We start from the raw sequence: 14,247 nt of genomic DNA, 5'->3' as shown, positions 1-14,247 counted from the left end.
CGCGGGCGCCCGTCCTGCTCCCCGCCGTGTATCTGTTTGCCCCCTTTTCGACGTTCCCCTCACCACTTGTGCTCCTCCGTTCCCCTCCTCCTCGTGTTGTGTGCCGCTCCTCCAGTGCCCTGTGCCTCCTTCCTCCTGTGTTCTCCTCTCCTCTCCTCCTCCGCTCTTTCTCCCGCCTCCGCTCTCTCCCCCTTGTCCGCTCCTTCCTCCTTCACTCGTTCTCCGACTCCCTCCTCTCCTCCTCGCTCCTCCGGGTTCTCTCCCTTTTCCTTCTGCCCCTTTCCCCTTTTGAATCCCCCGCCGGCGTCCGGCCCGGGTGACGCAACGCGCCGCGTCACCAGGCTCCGCCCCTCCCGTGCGTGCGCGCGCCCGGCGACGTCAGCCGTCACGTCGCCGGGGCTCCGCCCCCGCCCTACGCTGCTGTCCGGGCGTAGCCCCGCCTCCGCCGCGCCGCCCGTTATCCGGGCCGCGGCCAGGGAACAGGCTCCGCAGTGCCGCCGCGCTCCCTGGGTGGCGCCCAGGAGGGACAGCGCGACTGCGGGCTGAGTGCGGGGCGGGCCGCCGGACGGGGTGTGGGGGAGGCGCGCCCCGTCACACACCTCCCCCTCCAGGTTTGCCCGCTCCTCCCCTCGTGTCTCTGGGGTCTCCTCGGGTATCCTGGAGAAAAAGTCTGCGTTCCCGTGGTCTTTCCCTGCCCGGTGGCTCACTTTGAACCGGTAGGGCTGCAGCGCCAGGTACCACCTCTGGATGCGGGGATTGGCGTCTTTCATAGCCTGGAGCCACCGGAGGGGTGCGTGGTCGGTCACCACCGTGAACGTACTGCCTAGGAGATAGTACCGTAACATGTCAACAGCCCACTTAACCGCCAAAGCCTCTTTTTCTATCGTTGAATACTGCTGCTCCCGCGGGAGTAGCTTGCGGCTAACATATACTATAGGATGTTCTTCCTCTCCTTCCCCCTGGGATAATACCGCACCGAGCCCGCGCTCGGAGGCGTCCGTCTGCAAAATGAATGGGCGGGAAAAGTCAGGCTGCGCCAGTACGGGGGCTTGAGTTAGCCTCTGCTTTAGAGTCTCAAAGGCCTGGGCGCACCCGGGGTCCCATCGCACCCTCTTAGGGGCCGCGTTCCTGGTTAGGTCCGTCAATGGGGCCGCCACGGACGCGAAGTCGGGCACAAAACGTCTGTAATAACTGGCGAGCCCCAAAAACTGCCGGACCTGGCGCTTCGTGCTCGGGGGGGGATAATTTCGCAATGCCTCCATCTTCCCGATTTGGGGCCGTATCTGTCCTCCCCCCACCGTGTACCCCAAGTACGACACCTCCCGCTGGCCAAACTGACACTTCGCGGGGTTAGCGGTGAGCCCGGCTTCCTGAAGGGAGGATAACACCGCCTCTATTTGCCGCAGGTGCTCGGTCCAAGTTGCGCTGAAGATGACTATATCGTCGATATAGGCCGCTGCGTATGCCCCGTGAGGCCGGAGCACTTGGTCCATTAGCCTCTGGAACGTGGCAGCGGCGCCATGGAGGCCGAAGGGCATTCGTTTGAATTGGTACAGGCCAAACGGCGTGGAGAATGCGGTTTTCTCGCGGGCCTCCTCCGTCAGTGGGATTTGCCAGTACCCTTTCGATAGGTCGATCGTGGACAAGTATCGGGCATTCCCCAGCCGCTCCAACAACTCATCTATCCTCGGCATTGGGTAGGCATCGAACACAGACACCGCGTTGACCTTCCTGAAATCAATGCAGAATCGGGTGGTGCCATCCTTCTTAGGGACCAGTACGATGGGACTTCTCCACGCGCTGCGGGATTCTTCGATCACCTCCCACCGCAGCATCTTGTCCACTTCGTCACGTACCGTCCCCCACAGTTTCCTGGGCAGTGGCCTGACCGGCTCCCTCACGGGGCGACCGGGTGTGGTCACGATGGGGTGCTGGACCAGGTTGGTCCGTCCTGGCGTCTCTGTCAGGACCTGAGAGAACCTCCCCAAGGTTTCTTGTAGTCCCCTGCTCTGCCCTGGTGTGAGGCCTAGGCCCAGGTGGGGCCGTGCGGCCACCTCGCCTTCCCTCGGTCCTGAGCCCCACCCCGCCAGGGCCTCCCGGGCCCGCCATGCTTTAAGCAGGTTGACGTGATAAATGTTGGTTGTCTTTCGTTTCCCGGGCATCCTAATCTCATAGTTCACGTCCCCGACTCTCCTGATCACCTCGAAGGGGCCCTGCCAACTAGCTAACAGTTTTGAGGATTGTTCGGGCAACAGGAGGAGAACCCTATCCCCGGGCTGAAAGGTGCGCAACCGGGCATTCTGGTTATAGTAGCGGGCCTGCTTCCCCTGCGCCTCCTCCAGGTTGCGTTTGGCGAACTCGCCTACCCTACGTAGCCTTTCTCTGAGCCTCAGGACGTACTGTACTGTCCCTTGTACTCGGGTCTCCTGCGCCTCCCAGGCCTCTCTCACTATATCCAGGATCCCCCTGGGCTGCCTACCATACAGGAGCTCGAACGGGGAGAACCCTGTGGAGGCTTGGGGTACTTCCCTTATTGCGAACAGGAGTGCCGGCAGGGCTCGGTCCCACTCTTTAGGTTCCTCTTCCACGAATTTCCGGAGCATTCCCTTGAGTGTCCGATTGAACCGCTCCACGAGCCCGTCGGTTTGCGGGTGGTAGACCGATGTCCTCAAGGTCTTTACCCTCAGCAGGCGGCACAGTTCCCTCATGAGCGCCGAGGTAAAGTTCGTCCCTTGGTCGGTGAGGATTTCTCCTGGTATGCCTACTCGTGAGAAGATCTTAATCAGTTCGTTCGCGAGCGTGGGGGCGGTAGCGTTCCGAAGGGGGACGGCCTCGGGGTAGCGGGTTGCGTAGTCCACTACCACGAGGATATACTGGTACCGGTTCTTCGTCCGCTCCAAGGGTCCTACCAGGTCCATGGCGATCCTCTGGAATGGGACATCTATCACCGGCATTGCCACGAGCGGGGCCTTGGTTACCCTCCCTGGTCCCATTCTCTGGCATTCCGGGCAAGATTCGCAAAAGTCTTTAGCCGCCCGGTATATGCCAGGCCAATAGAACCGCTGCAGTAGGCGCTGCACCGTCTTCTCATACCCTAGGTGTCCGCCCCAGGGGTTGCTGTGGGCCAGGTCCAACAGCCGCCTGTGATGTAGCTTTGGTACGACCAGCTGCGTGATCACCTCCCCGTCCTCTCGTCCCTCCGTGATCCTGTATAGGCGGTTGTCTTGGATCTCGAAGCGTGGGTAGCCCCTTTCTCCCTCTGCCCCGGTGGTTGCGTTCTCCCATGCTTGCTGCAGGAGGGGGTCCTCCCTCTGTTCCCGGACGAAGTCGGGGGACCACTCACCCTCTATGTCGGTCGGGTCCTCCCCGGCCCTAGTTCCCGGCTCCCTCGTTGGGGCCTCTGTATCCTCCCCGGCCAAGGCGGCTTGATCTCCCTGCCACTCCCGGAGGGCCTGCCCGAACCCGCTCCAGTCTCTTCCAAGGAGCACGGGATATATTAGTCCCGGTACAAGGGCGACGTAGGCCCTCCCTTCCGAGCCCCCATCCTTCAAGCGCACCCAGACAGTGGGGTATGGCTCGACGCGTCCGTGTATGCATTGGACGAACACGGGGGGCCCCCGGGGCTCCCTGGGGGAGACTAGGTCGGCCCGGACCAGGGTCTGGCCGCAACCTGAGTCCACGAGGGCGGTGACTACCTGGCCCTCTACCTCCACCTGACGTAATATCCTTCCCGCGGGTTGGGGCCCCGACCTGCTCTGCCCTGTCATTACCTGCGTGAAGGAGCAGTCCATCAGCGGGCAGTCCCGCTTGAAGTGTCCCTCTTGGCCGCACTGGTAGCACGCTCCCCCGGGACCCCGTGCCGGGGGTGGGTTGATCTTCCGCTCTTCCTGGGCAGCTGGGCGGGGAATTGGCTCCTCCCTCACAGGGCGGCTCCACACCGGCGCTAGGCGTCTGCCACCGCGGCCGGGGCTGGGGGGGGGCACCCGGTCCCCTTGTCTCCCCTTGCCGGGGCGGGGGTCTGGTCTCCCTTGCTGCCCCGCTGGAGTGTTCCCCTCGGGACCCGGGTCCTTCCCGGCCCCCCTCGGCCGACATATAGTCCTCCATTAGGGTTACCGCGTCGGCCAGAGACGTAGGGTGGTGCCGTCTCACCCACCGCTGCCCCTCGCCCGGAAGGATGTGTATAAACTGCTCCAGGACCACCGTCTCCGCTACCTGGGGTCCTGACCGCTGCTCGGGTTCTAACCAGCGCCAACACGCCTCCCTGAGCCGTTGTGCCACGGCTCGCGGGCGGGCCCCCGGGGTGTATTTTTCTTGCCGGAACCGCTGTCTATAGGTCTCGGGGGTGACCCCTAGCTGGTCCAGGACTGCCTCTTTCACTTTGTAATAATGTAGGGCATCTCGTGGATCTAGACTCCGATAGGCCAGCTGAGCTGGGCCGGTAAGGTACGGAGCTAGTAGCGTAGCCCAATGTTGTTCTGGCCACCGGGCGGCTGTGGCTACTCTTTCAAAGGTGACCAGAAAGGCCTCGGGGTCGTCGGCAGGGCCCATTTTAGTCAATCTTACGGGGAGCTGGGCTAGGGCCCCACCCTCCGCCCCTTCCCCCACGACCGCTGGGGCTGGCCCCCGGCCCGCATTTTCCCACTGCCTCACCCAGTGGTCCTGTTGCGTCCGGAACTGCTCCGTCACGTCACGTAGTAGTTGGGCCTGCTGCTCCCGGTGTTGCGTGGCCAACTGCTGGAGGAGGGCCGTCTGCTGTTGTTGCTGCTGGTGTTGATTGTCCGTCAGCCATTTGAACACGTCGGCCGCGTCCATGGCTCCTCGTTACGCTCAGTCGCGGTTCTACTCGGCTGTGCGTCCTGTTACACCGTAACCTCCTCCACCCGTGGTTTTTTTTTTTTTTTTTTTTTTTTTTTTTTTTTTTGGTGAGTTGTTTGGGGTTGTGCGCTTTTATCTAGAGTTCAGTGCCCATATTCTCCACCACGTGTAACGCGGGCGCCCGTCCTGCTCCCCGCCGTGTATCTGTTTGCCCCCTTTTCGACGTTCCCCTCACCACTTGTGCTCCTCCGTTCCCCTCCTCCTCGTGTTGTGTGCCGCTCCTCCAGTGCCCTGTGCCTCCTTCCTCCTGTGTTCTCCTCTCCTCTCCTCCTCCGCTCTTTCTCCCGCCTCCGCTCTCTCCCCCTTGTCCGCTCCTTCCTCCTTCACTCGTTCTCCGACTCCCTCCTCTCCTCCTCGCTCCTCCGGGTTCTCTCCCTTTTCCTTCTGCCCCTTTCCCCTTTTGAATCCCCCGCCGGCGTCCGGCCCGGGTGACGCAACGCGCCGCGTCACCAGGCTCCGCCCCTCCCGTGCGTGCGCGCGCCCGGCGACGTCAGCCGTCACGTCGCCGGGGCTCCGCCCCCGCCCTACGCTGCTGTCCGGGCGTAGCCCCGCCTCCGCCGCGCCGCCCGTTATCCGGGCCGCGGCCAGGGAACAGGCTCCGCAGTGCCGCCGCGCTCCCTGGGTGGCGCCCAGGAGGGACAGCGCGACTGCGGGCTGAGTGCGGGGCGGGCCGCCGGACGGGGTGTGGGGGAGGCGCGCCCCGTCACAGTGGTAGCTGTTGGAAAGGTACCCCAGATAGTAGGTTCCTTTGTGTGGTCCACCAACAAAGCGACCCGATAACATTGGGTAGAACCGCGACTGTCTTGTGTACGTCTGGAGTGATGTGATTGTGCATGGTGGCCAGCCAGTGTTGAAGACATGAAAGTGTAGTGCTGCGTGTAGAACTACGAAGGTAGTCGTGGCCATGTGCCCCATAAGTTTGAGGGCTAAAAGGACCTGAATTCTTGGGCTGGCTTGACAGGTATCTATTATAGATTGTAAAGCGTCAAACCTGGCTAGAGGGAGGAATGCTCTGGCCACTGTAGAGTCCAATCTCGCCCCAATGAACTCTAGGTTTTGGGTCGGGGACAAGGTTGATTTGTCTTTGTTTATTAGTAATCCCAGATAGTGGAAGGTCTGTTCAGAGATGGTCAACATCCTGGTGACCTGTGTAGACAAACGGCCTTTTATGAGGCAATCGTCGAGATGGGGAATATGTGTACGCCGTTTCAACAGAGATGTGCTGTGACCACAGAGAGTACTTTTGTGAACACTCTGGGAGCGGATGAGAGTCCAAATGGGAGGACTCGGTATTGATAGTGATTGCGTCCCACCATGAACCTGAGGAATCGTCTTTGGGAGGGGTGAATTTTGATGTGGAAGTAAGTGTCATGTAGGTCGAGAGCAACAAACCAGTTGTTTCGGTCTAAAGCCAGAATAATCGATGCAAGTTTTACCATCCTGAAATGCTGTTTTCGTAGGAACTTGTTTAGTCGTCTGAGGTCCAAGATCGGCCTCCAACCCCCTGTTTTCTTTTGAACTAGGAAATAGTGGGAATGAAACCCTTTCCCCCTGAATTCTTGCGGAACTGCTTTGACTGCACCGATAGCAGAAGATGACGGATCTCTGACTCGAGCAAATGCTCATGAGATGGGTCCCTGAAAAGGGACGGGTTTGGGGGGGTTGTAGGTGGGATGGACAGGAAGGGGATAGAGCAACCAGTTCTTATTATTTCTAGAACCCATCTGTCATTGGTGATGTGTGCCCAGTGGTTATAAAATGGGCGTAGGCGATGTAGAAACAGCAAGGTGGTGAGGGATGAGACTGGTTGAGTGCTCCTGACCAAGAAGTCAAACTTCTGGTTGCGACGTCTTGGGAGTCATTGGCGTTGTCGGGAGTTGTCTAATGGTCTTTGTTATTGTTGCTGATGCCATGGTTGTCTCTGGTGATAATAGTCATAACGCCTCTGGAATGGGGTATATCGACGCCGCCTGAATGGCGGAGTATACATCCCCAGAGTGCGTAACGTGGATCTGGTATCTTTACTGGAATGCAACAAGGTATCGGTTTTCTCTGCAAACAAATTGTCCTTTTCAAAAGGCAGATCCTCCACCTTTGATTGCAGTTCTCTAGGAACTGCTGCTGCCTGTAGGAATGAGGCTCTTCTTAAGACCACTGTAGCAGTGGCCCTAGTCGCAGTGTCTGCCACATCAGCCGCTATTTGTAGTCTGGTTCTCGTGGAGGCGTATCCTTCCTGCACCAATGCCTTCAGGATGGGTCTCTTTGATTCAGGCAAGCATTCCATGACGGTTGAAAATTTAGAATAATTGTCAAAATTGTGATTTGACAAATGAGCCAAATAGTTGGCTATGCGAAGGAGGAGTGTTGCTGACGTATACACTTTCCTCCCAAAGAGATCAAGTCTTTTTGAGTCCTTATCTGAGGACTGGCTCCTGTACTGTGGAGCACATGCTCGTTGTCTGGCCGCATCAACCATCAAGGAGTTGGGCAATGGATGTGTAAAAAGTAACTCTGAGCCTTTGGGCGGCACAAAGTATTTCTTGTCCGCCTTCTTATTTGTGGGTGGAACCGATGCAGGGTTAGCCCAGAGTTCATTGGCGACTTCCAAAATTGCCTCATCAAGAGGAATGGCCAATTTAGGAGGTTGAGAGGTTTCCAAATTCTTGAAAAGTTTATGGTGCTTACCCTGAACCTCAGTGAGTTGGATGTTCTGAGATAGGGCAACCCTTTTAAATAATTCTTGAAATTGTCTAATGTCATCCGGGGGCAAAATGTCTCCTGGTATCACCGCCTCATCTGGTGAAGAGGATGAAGGGTCCGCCGATGACACTTGGGGTTGGTATGATTGCTAAAAGCATTGGTTTTCCTCAGTATGGGAAGGGGGAGGTAGTGTCGAACGGGGAATATGCACAGCCGGTGGATTGGTGGCTGGAGAGTAACATAGAGATGAGTCACCCATCCTAGTAGGTGACCTGGAAGATCGGTGGTACGCACGACTATACGGTGAATGTGATCTATAGTAACTGCATTTGTCATATGGGTCCCTGTAGCAGTATGAGGATTGTGATGGCAAGCGGTCATAATGATGCAACCTGCTATATGATCTTCTATATGAGTAGCTGGGAGACAATGGAGGTAAGACCTTTGGCTTAACAGAGACGGAGATGCCGAAAAATGGTGGTGCCGAGAGTAGTGGGTCGCTCTGTGCCCGGGGTCCCTGGCGGAGTTAAGAAGGGCGATGGCAGGCGTTCCATAGAAGGGAACCTCATTGGTGGTGACCTCCTTGGTGACTGAAGTGGGGGAGGCGAGGAGGGGTTAGGAGAGAACACTGGGGACGGGGAGCGTGGGGGTGGGCTCCTTAGTCGTCTTGTCTTAGCCACAGCCTTTCTGGGCTGTGGTTGTGTCAGTGCCAGTATCGGCACCGAGTCTTCTGGTCTATGTGGAGGTGTGGAGTCTGGTGCCGTCAGCGGTGCCGGTGGTACCACAATCGGTGCGCGATCAGCCGATAGGCGCAGTGCCGCTTGATTGTCGGTGCCACCCGGCACTGGGCTCGCCAGTGTTGGTGCCGCCCGTTATGTTGCCGGTGCGGATGGTGCCGGCGCGGTATGTGCAGAAATTGCCGGTGCCGTAGACCTCAGTGCCGTTGAATGACCGACTTTCGGCACCAAGAGTCTGGATTTTGCCGCTTTAGATGGGGCTGGCCATGACTTAGGCAAGCCAGAAGTGCCCAGTTTGGAGCTGACACTCGATCTGCTTTGCGAAGTGGCAGGCAGAGAGTGAGCTGGAGACGGCTTGGTCTTTTTAGGAGGCACAGCAATAGGAGAAGAAGCCCTGCGCTTTTGCGGCTCTGGTGAGGGCTGTGCCGTGGAGGCGAGGTCCTGAGGCTGTAAAGCTTTATCAAAAAGCATCATCCCAAGCCTCATTTCCCTATCGCATCTAGCTCTTGAAGTGAGCTTGGAGCAGTAGAGGCACCTTTGTGGGACATGTCCCTCCCCTAAACTTCGAATGCAGGAGGAGTGACCATCAGAGGCAGGCATAGCCTCTCAGCAAACCTCACTTTTTTTAAACCCCGGGGAGCCGGGCATTGTTGTATTCAATCAGTTGTGCAGTTAAGAACAAAAAACAGATTTTTTTTTTTTAAACAGGAAAGGTTCAACTGGGAGAAAAATTCCAACCAGAACTTAAGGTAAGAACAAGAACTATAGTTCTTAAACTGAAGAGTTATGAAGAAAAAAACTACTTTTTTGTTTTTTAAGAGTAAAAGGACTCGAACGGGGGAGATAAGCAAGAGAGAGAGATCAAATTATAACTATTAACAAGCCTGAATTCATCGTTTTGAAGAGAACCAGGGAGAAGCTCGTTGTTCCGTCTGCAGCCAGAGGCGGTTAAAGAGGAACTGGCTCAGACCGGACCGAGCAGCACAAAAGGGCGCGAAAGCCACAAGACGCTCTCCACGCATGTGTGGTCTGGCCAGACTACTGCTGCAAAAATCTCCATCCTGCGGCGCCGGGGCAAGCCCAGCACCTACAGTGGAGCATCCACGGGGACTCCTCGAAGAAGAATCCCTGTTTTAAATCCATTCTCATCAGGCAAAATACTTCTGGGGGGAGGGGAGAAAGAATGAATTGGGACTTTCTGAATCTTAAGAGTTTCCTAACCATTGGGATAACAGTTTTCAGGGTAAAAACTTAAAAACCAACAATGGTCCTATAGCACCTTAGAGACTAACCAAAAAACACAGGCCGTTATATTCAACACCCAGATTATATCAAAAGCTAAGTATTGGGCACTTACAGCCTACTCTAATAGCCTAATTTAAAATGGACACTTTAATTGACAGGGTTTTTTTCTCCTCCCTGTCTCTTGCACCATATTTGTTATCTGAAGAAGTGGGCTGTGCCCACGAAATCTCATGATACAATCTATGTATTTTTTGGTTAGTCTTCTAAGGTGCTATAGGACCATTGTTGGTTTTTAAGTTTCTTTAGTTAGAGTGTGTCTACGCAGCAAAGTTATTTCAGAATAATGGCCATTATTCTGAAATAACTATATGAGAGTCTACACCGCAATTCCGTTATTTTAAAATAATTTTAAAATAATGGACACCTTATTCTGACTTCTGTAAACCTTGTTCTATGGAGAATAACACTTATATAGGTGTTAGCTTTTTCGAAATAAAGTGTTTGTAGAGGCTTCAGTTCTGCTATTTTGAAATAGCCCCTTACCAAGGCCATTCTAATGTATTCCTTCCCAGTGCCTCCTGGGGCTCTAAATCAAAATAGCACATCTGCATTAGAAAAGCCCGCCTCGGACTAACTTTGAGGCTTCCCTGCAGTATAGATGTGCTATTTTGAAATATGCAATTTCAGAATAACTATTCCTGAATAGCTTATTCTGAAATAACTGTGCAGTGTAGACGTAGCCTCACAAACTAACACGGCTACCCCTCAGAGTTCTCAGGGGGCACAGCTACACAGCAGGGCTAAACTCAAAGTAAGCTATGCAACTTGATATACACTAATTACGTAGCTTAAGTCAAAACAGCTTATTTCAACTTTTGGTGCTGTCTACACAGCAGTTATTTCGAGATAGAGCACTCTTCCCCCGACTTCCCTTACTCCCCGCACAATGAGGGTTACAGGACTCAGAGTAAGTAGTCCTCCAGCTCAACATTATTTTGACATTATGTCAAAATAAATGCTTGTGGGTAGATGTGGACTGTGTTATTCTGGAATAATGTCAGTTATTCCGAAACAACGCTGATGTGTAGACGTAGCCAGGGAAGTTTCGTCCCACAGTTGTATTATATGCAGATATGTATGCATCACTCCCTTTCTTGCAAGAAATGGCTTAAGCACCTGACTCCAAAAGAAGGTTCTCAGCTGTGAATCATAAATGGAGATAGGTGCTAAACTCTGAGAAGGGTGGGACTTTGGATCCACCTCACCTTCAGCATCTACTATTGACTTGTTTAGTAATCTCTCTGTCCAGTGTGCCAGCTTCTGTGAATCCTATTCTTTCCCCCTGTATTGTATAAGGAGATGAGATACCTAACTCAGTAATTATGTAGTGTATCACTGAGCATTGTAACATGTAAGCTGTTTTGTGATTCTAGCCTTTAGTTTCTAGTGATTCTATCTTGAATTTATATAGAATAACAGTATGATCTAGATGGCTGCACTAAGATGGAATGTACTATTTTGCATAAGCTTCTCTTTAGAGCTCTGCATATATATTCCTACAAAGCTAAAGGCCCCAAATTTCTTTTTTTACTGAACAGAAAATGAAGTGGTACCATTGGTAAAATATTATTAAAGACTAGAGCAAAGATGACATCAGGAAAAGGGTACATGCAAAATAGTGTGCCTGAATAACTTCTTCAAATAAAGTAAATATTGAATTTTATTTACATTTTTGTGTGATTTTCAAATCAATTTGTTATTTTCATGTTGTAGAAGTCAACTGGAGAATGTGCTTTATGCCTCATGATGTACAGAATCTGTGCCAAAAAAAGTTAATACTTACAAATGCAGAAACTTTGAAGATAGTGGATGTAATAATTATTTCCTTTGTTTCAGGATCCTTTTGAACACTGAAATACGGAGAAATAACCCATATTTAACACCAGCAATGAGAGAGAGAGAGACAGACAGATACACAAATAGACCTTGTAAATATTTACTAAATTAATTGAAAACGTATACATTATGTTCTTGCTCAAATCTATGAAGGGAAATTTAGTGGTCAGGACTTTATCCATGTCATCTCAACCTTTGAAATCTACACTATCCATGGCTAGAAACAGCAACATGTTCTTAGACATTATTTATTTTTTTAAAAATTGAGGCTAGTTTCTCCTTTCCATCTGTTAAATTACAACTGCATTCTAGAGTCACAGTAATGACTCCAAATTATGGTTGCAAAACAACTGTCAAGGTTATAAGAGATGCACCTTTGTCTCTTAGCTAATTGCAGGCAGTCCCCGAGTTACGCGGATCCGACTTATGTCGGATCCGCAGTTACGAACGGGGCTTTTCTCGCCCCGGAGGACGGGAGTGGTGGGACGCCCAGATGCGCCGTGGTCCCGCCGCCCGCGTCCTCCGGGGCGAGAAAAGCTGCTCCCTCCCCCCCAGCAGACCAGGGAGACGCGGAGCAAAGCTGCTCTGCCCCGGGTTGCTCTGCCCCGGGCTTCCTGGATTCAGCCGCTGATCAGTTTCAGCAGTGGCTGACTTGGGGACACCTGGGGTAGAGCAGCTGGGGTGCTGCCGGGTTGGTCCCCACAGCACTGAGGTGCGGCGCTGCAGAGACCTACCTGGCAGTGCTCCAGCTGTTCTGTCCCAGGCGTCCAAATTCAGCCTCTGTTGAAACTGATCAGCGGCTGATTCCAGGAAGCCCAGGGCAGAGCAACTCTGACTCGGGCTTCCTGGAGTCAGCCGCTGGTCAGTTTCAGCAGCGGCTGAATCTGGACACCAGTTCCAACTTACATACAAATTCAACTTAAGAACAAACCTACAGTCCCTATCTTGTACGTAACCCGGGTACTGCCTGTAATATTTTTAATCTCATGTATTTAGAAGAATTTCAAAGTAAAAAAGGTGATTCTTACAAGGATGCAACCCCTCTCACCAAGAGATGTAGACATCCATCCATTTATAATTGAAGTTGTATATATATTTAATGCGCTTTTCAATGAGGAATGTTTTGTATATAGCTATGCAAGGGTGTATCTTTCCAGTGGAGTAATATATTCTACAGTGGTGTTATTTTAAAATGTACTAACATATTGCAGGGTCTACACCAACCAGTTAATATGAAACACATTAATTCACATTAAATATAATACCCCCATAGAGTGCATTACCCCACTAGGTAAACAAGCCCTAGCTTAGGAACATTTTCTGTTTATTGAACCTTTGCATTTCTAAGCTACCTACCTATTTGTTGTGAAACTGTCCATTTCCTCAGTTACAATATCTGTAGACATCCCAGTGCTTTTCTTCACCATTATAAATTGTATATGGTTTTCTTATTTTTATATTAAGACATATTTTTTACATTTCTTCAGAAATCAGATAATATAGCCTCTATTAATTGTCACTAGTTCCACATAATTTTATTTACATTAACTCATTATGGTACATTTGAGTCTTGTATATTCCATAGTGCATAGAGTTCTGAGAAATATGTTAACTCACAAAATGCTTTATCATGAAGAAGCTTAGTTTCTGCGACAGATTCCACTGCAGTCTAATAACTAATTAGGTGATTCAAACGGCATCTATTTTTCACTTAATTGTTAAATTAGGAAACTTTCATATTAAATAAATGGCCATTTTAACTACAGTATATCTATTTTCCTTTTTATAAAAGAGAAACCTCTTCACTGTTTCAGACTTAGGGTACATCTACACTGCACGGCTATTTCAGGATACCAGAGGTATCCCACAATAGCTACCCCATGTTGATACAAGCTGCCCATTATTTCAAAATATTTTTCAAAATAACGGGCGCACTGTTTTGTCATCCCAGTAAACCTCATTGCACGAGACATAAGGAATGGCTCAAAATAGTGCTTTAATTCAAAATTTGGTGCTGTGTAGACACACCAAATTTCAAAATAAGCTATTTCTAAATAGATTTGAAACAAGATACTCAATCTGTGTAGCACAAATTGTGTATCTTATTTCAAGTTTAACATGCTGTATAGATGCACCCTTACTTTGAGCTCTATTAATACCCCTCTATCACCATTACATTTTACTGTTTTCTATACACAAAAGAGCAACCCTATGCTTTCAGGAAAATTTAGTTTCAACCAAGAAAATAAACAACAACAAAAGAACAAATGTGAAATCTCCATGAATGTGAGTACAATGTTCAAGAAACTATAACAGCTGCCATCTGAAGTGAAATTACACTCTAAAATGGAGATAGAAAAACTCATTAGAAATTTAAAGGTGCAATCCATGGAAAATACTTATAAATTAGGAAATCCTAACCACTAAATCTCTTGATAAATTGTGGTTTTAATTTTAAACAGGAAATGTTAATTAGAGATAATGAACAAAAGTATGTACATTATTTCACAGATATACTGAAGCAGCATTTAATTTATATGTGATATGAAAGTCTTCAGGTAAACCTAACCAAAACTATGCCATAAAGAAAGGAATCAAGTAGTAACTAGTCTCTGTAACAAATACAGGGAAATCCTGAGCAAAGGGACTGTAATTTTGACAGACACATGTGTGGGTAGAGATCCTTGCATCATGGCAGGGTAAAGATCCTTGCATGTTATTCCTCTCCCCCCATACCTGGGAGCACCTGTCACAGTCTAATCCAAAACATTGTATATTGGCCTACTTAATTTAG

At 51.1% G+C, this 14,247-nt stretch overlaps 1 protein-coding gene across 6 annotated transcripts in view; it reads right to left on the bottom strand.

The window, feature by feature from the left end:
* Positions 1-14,247, bottom strand: part of CFAP300 (cilia and flagella associated protein 300) — a 46,787-nt gene that overhangs the window by 7,483 nt on the left and 25,057 nt on the right. For all 6 annotated transcript variants that reach the window (XM_075919295.1, XM_075919294.1, XM_075919290.1 and 3 more), the window contains one exon: positions 11,401-11,467. In XM_075919295.1, coding sequence (XP_075775410.1) covers positions 11,401-11,467 — 67 coding nt within the window. The remainder of the gene's footprint in view (positions 1-11,400; positions 11,468-14,247) is intronic.

This window comes from Pelodiscus sinensis, chromosome 1 (genome assembly GCF_049634645.1).
Source record: "Pelodiscus sinensis isolate JC-2024 chromosome 1, ASM4963464v1, whole genome shotgun sequence".
Taxonomy (NCBI): Eukaryota; Metazoa; Chordata; order Testudines; family Trionychidae; genus Pelodiscus; species Pelodiscus sinensis.
This window is presented reverse-complemented; position numbering and strand designations above follow the sequence as displayed.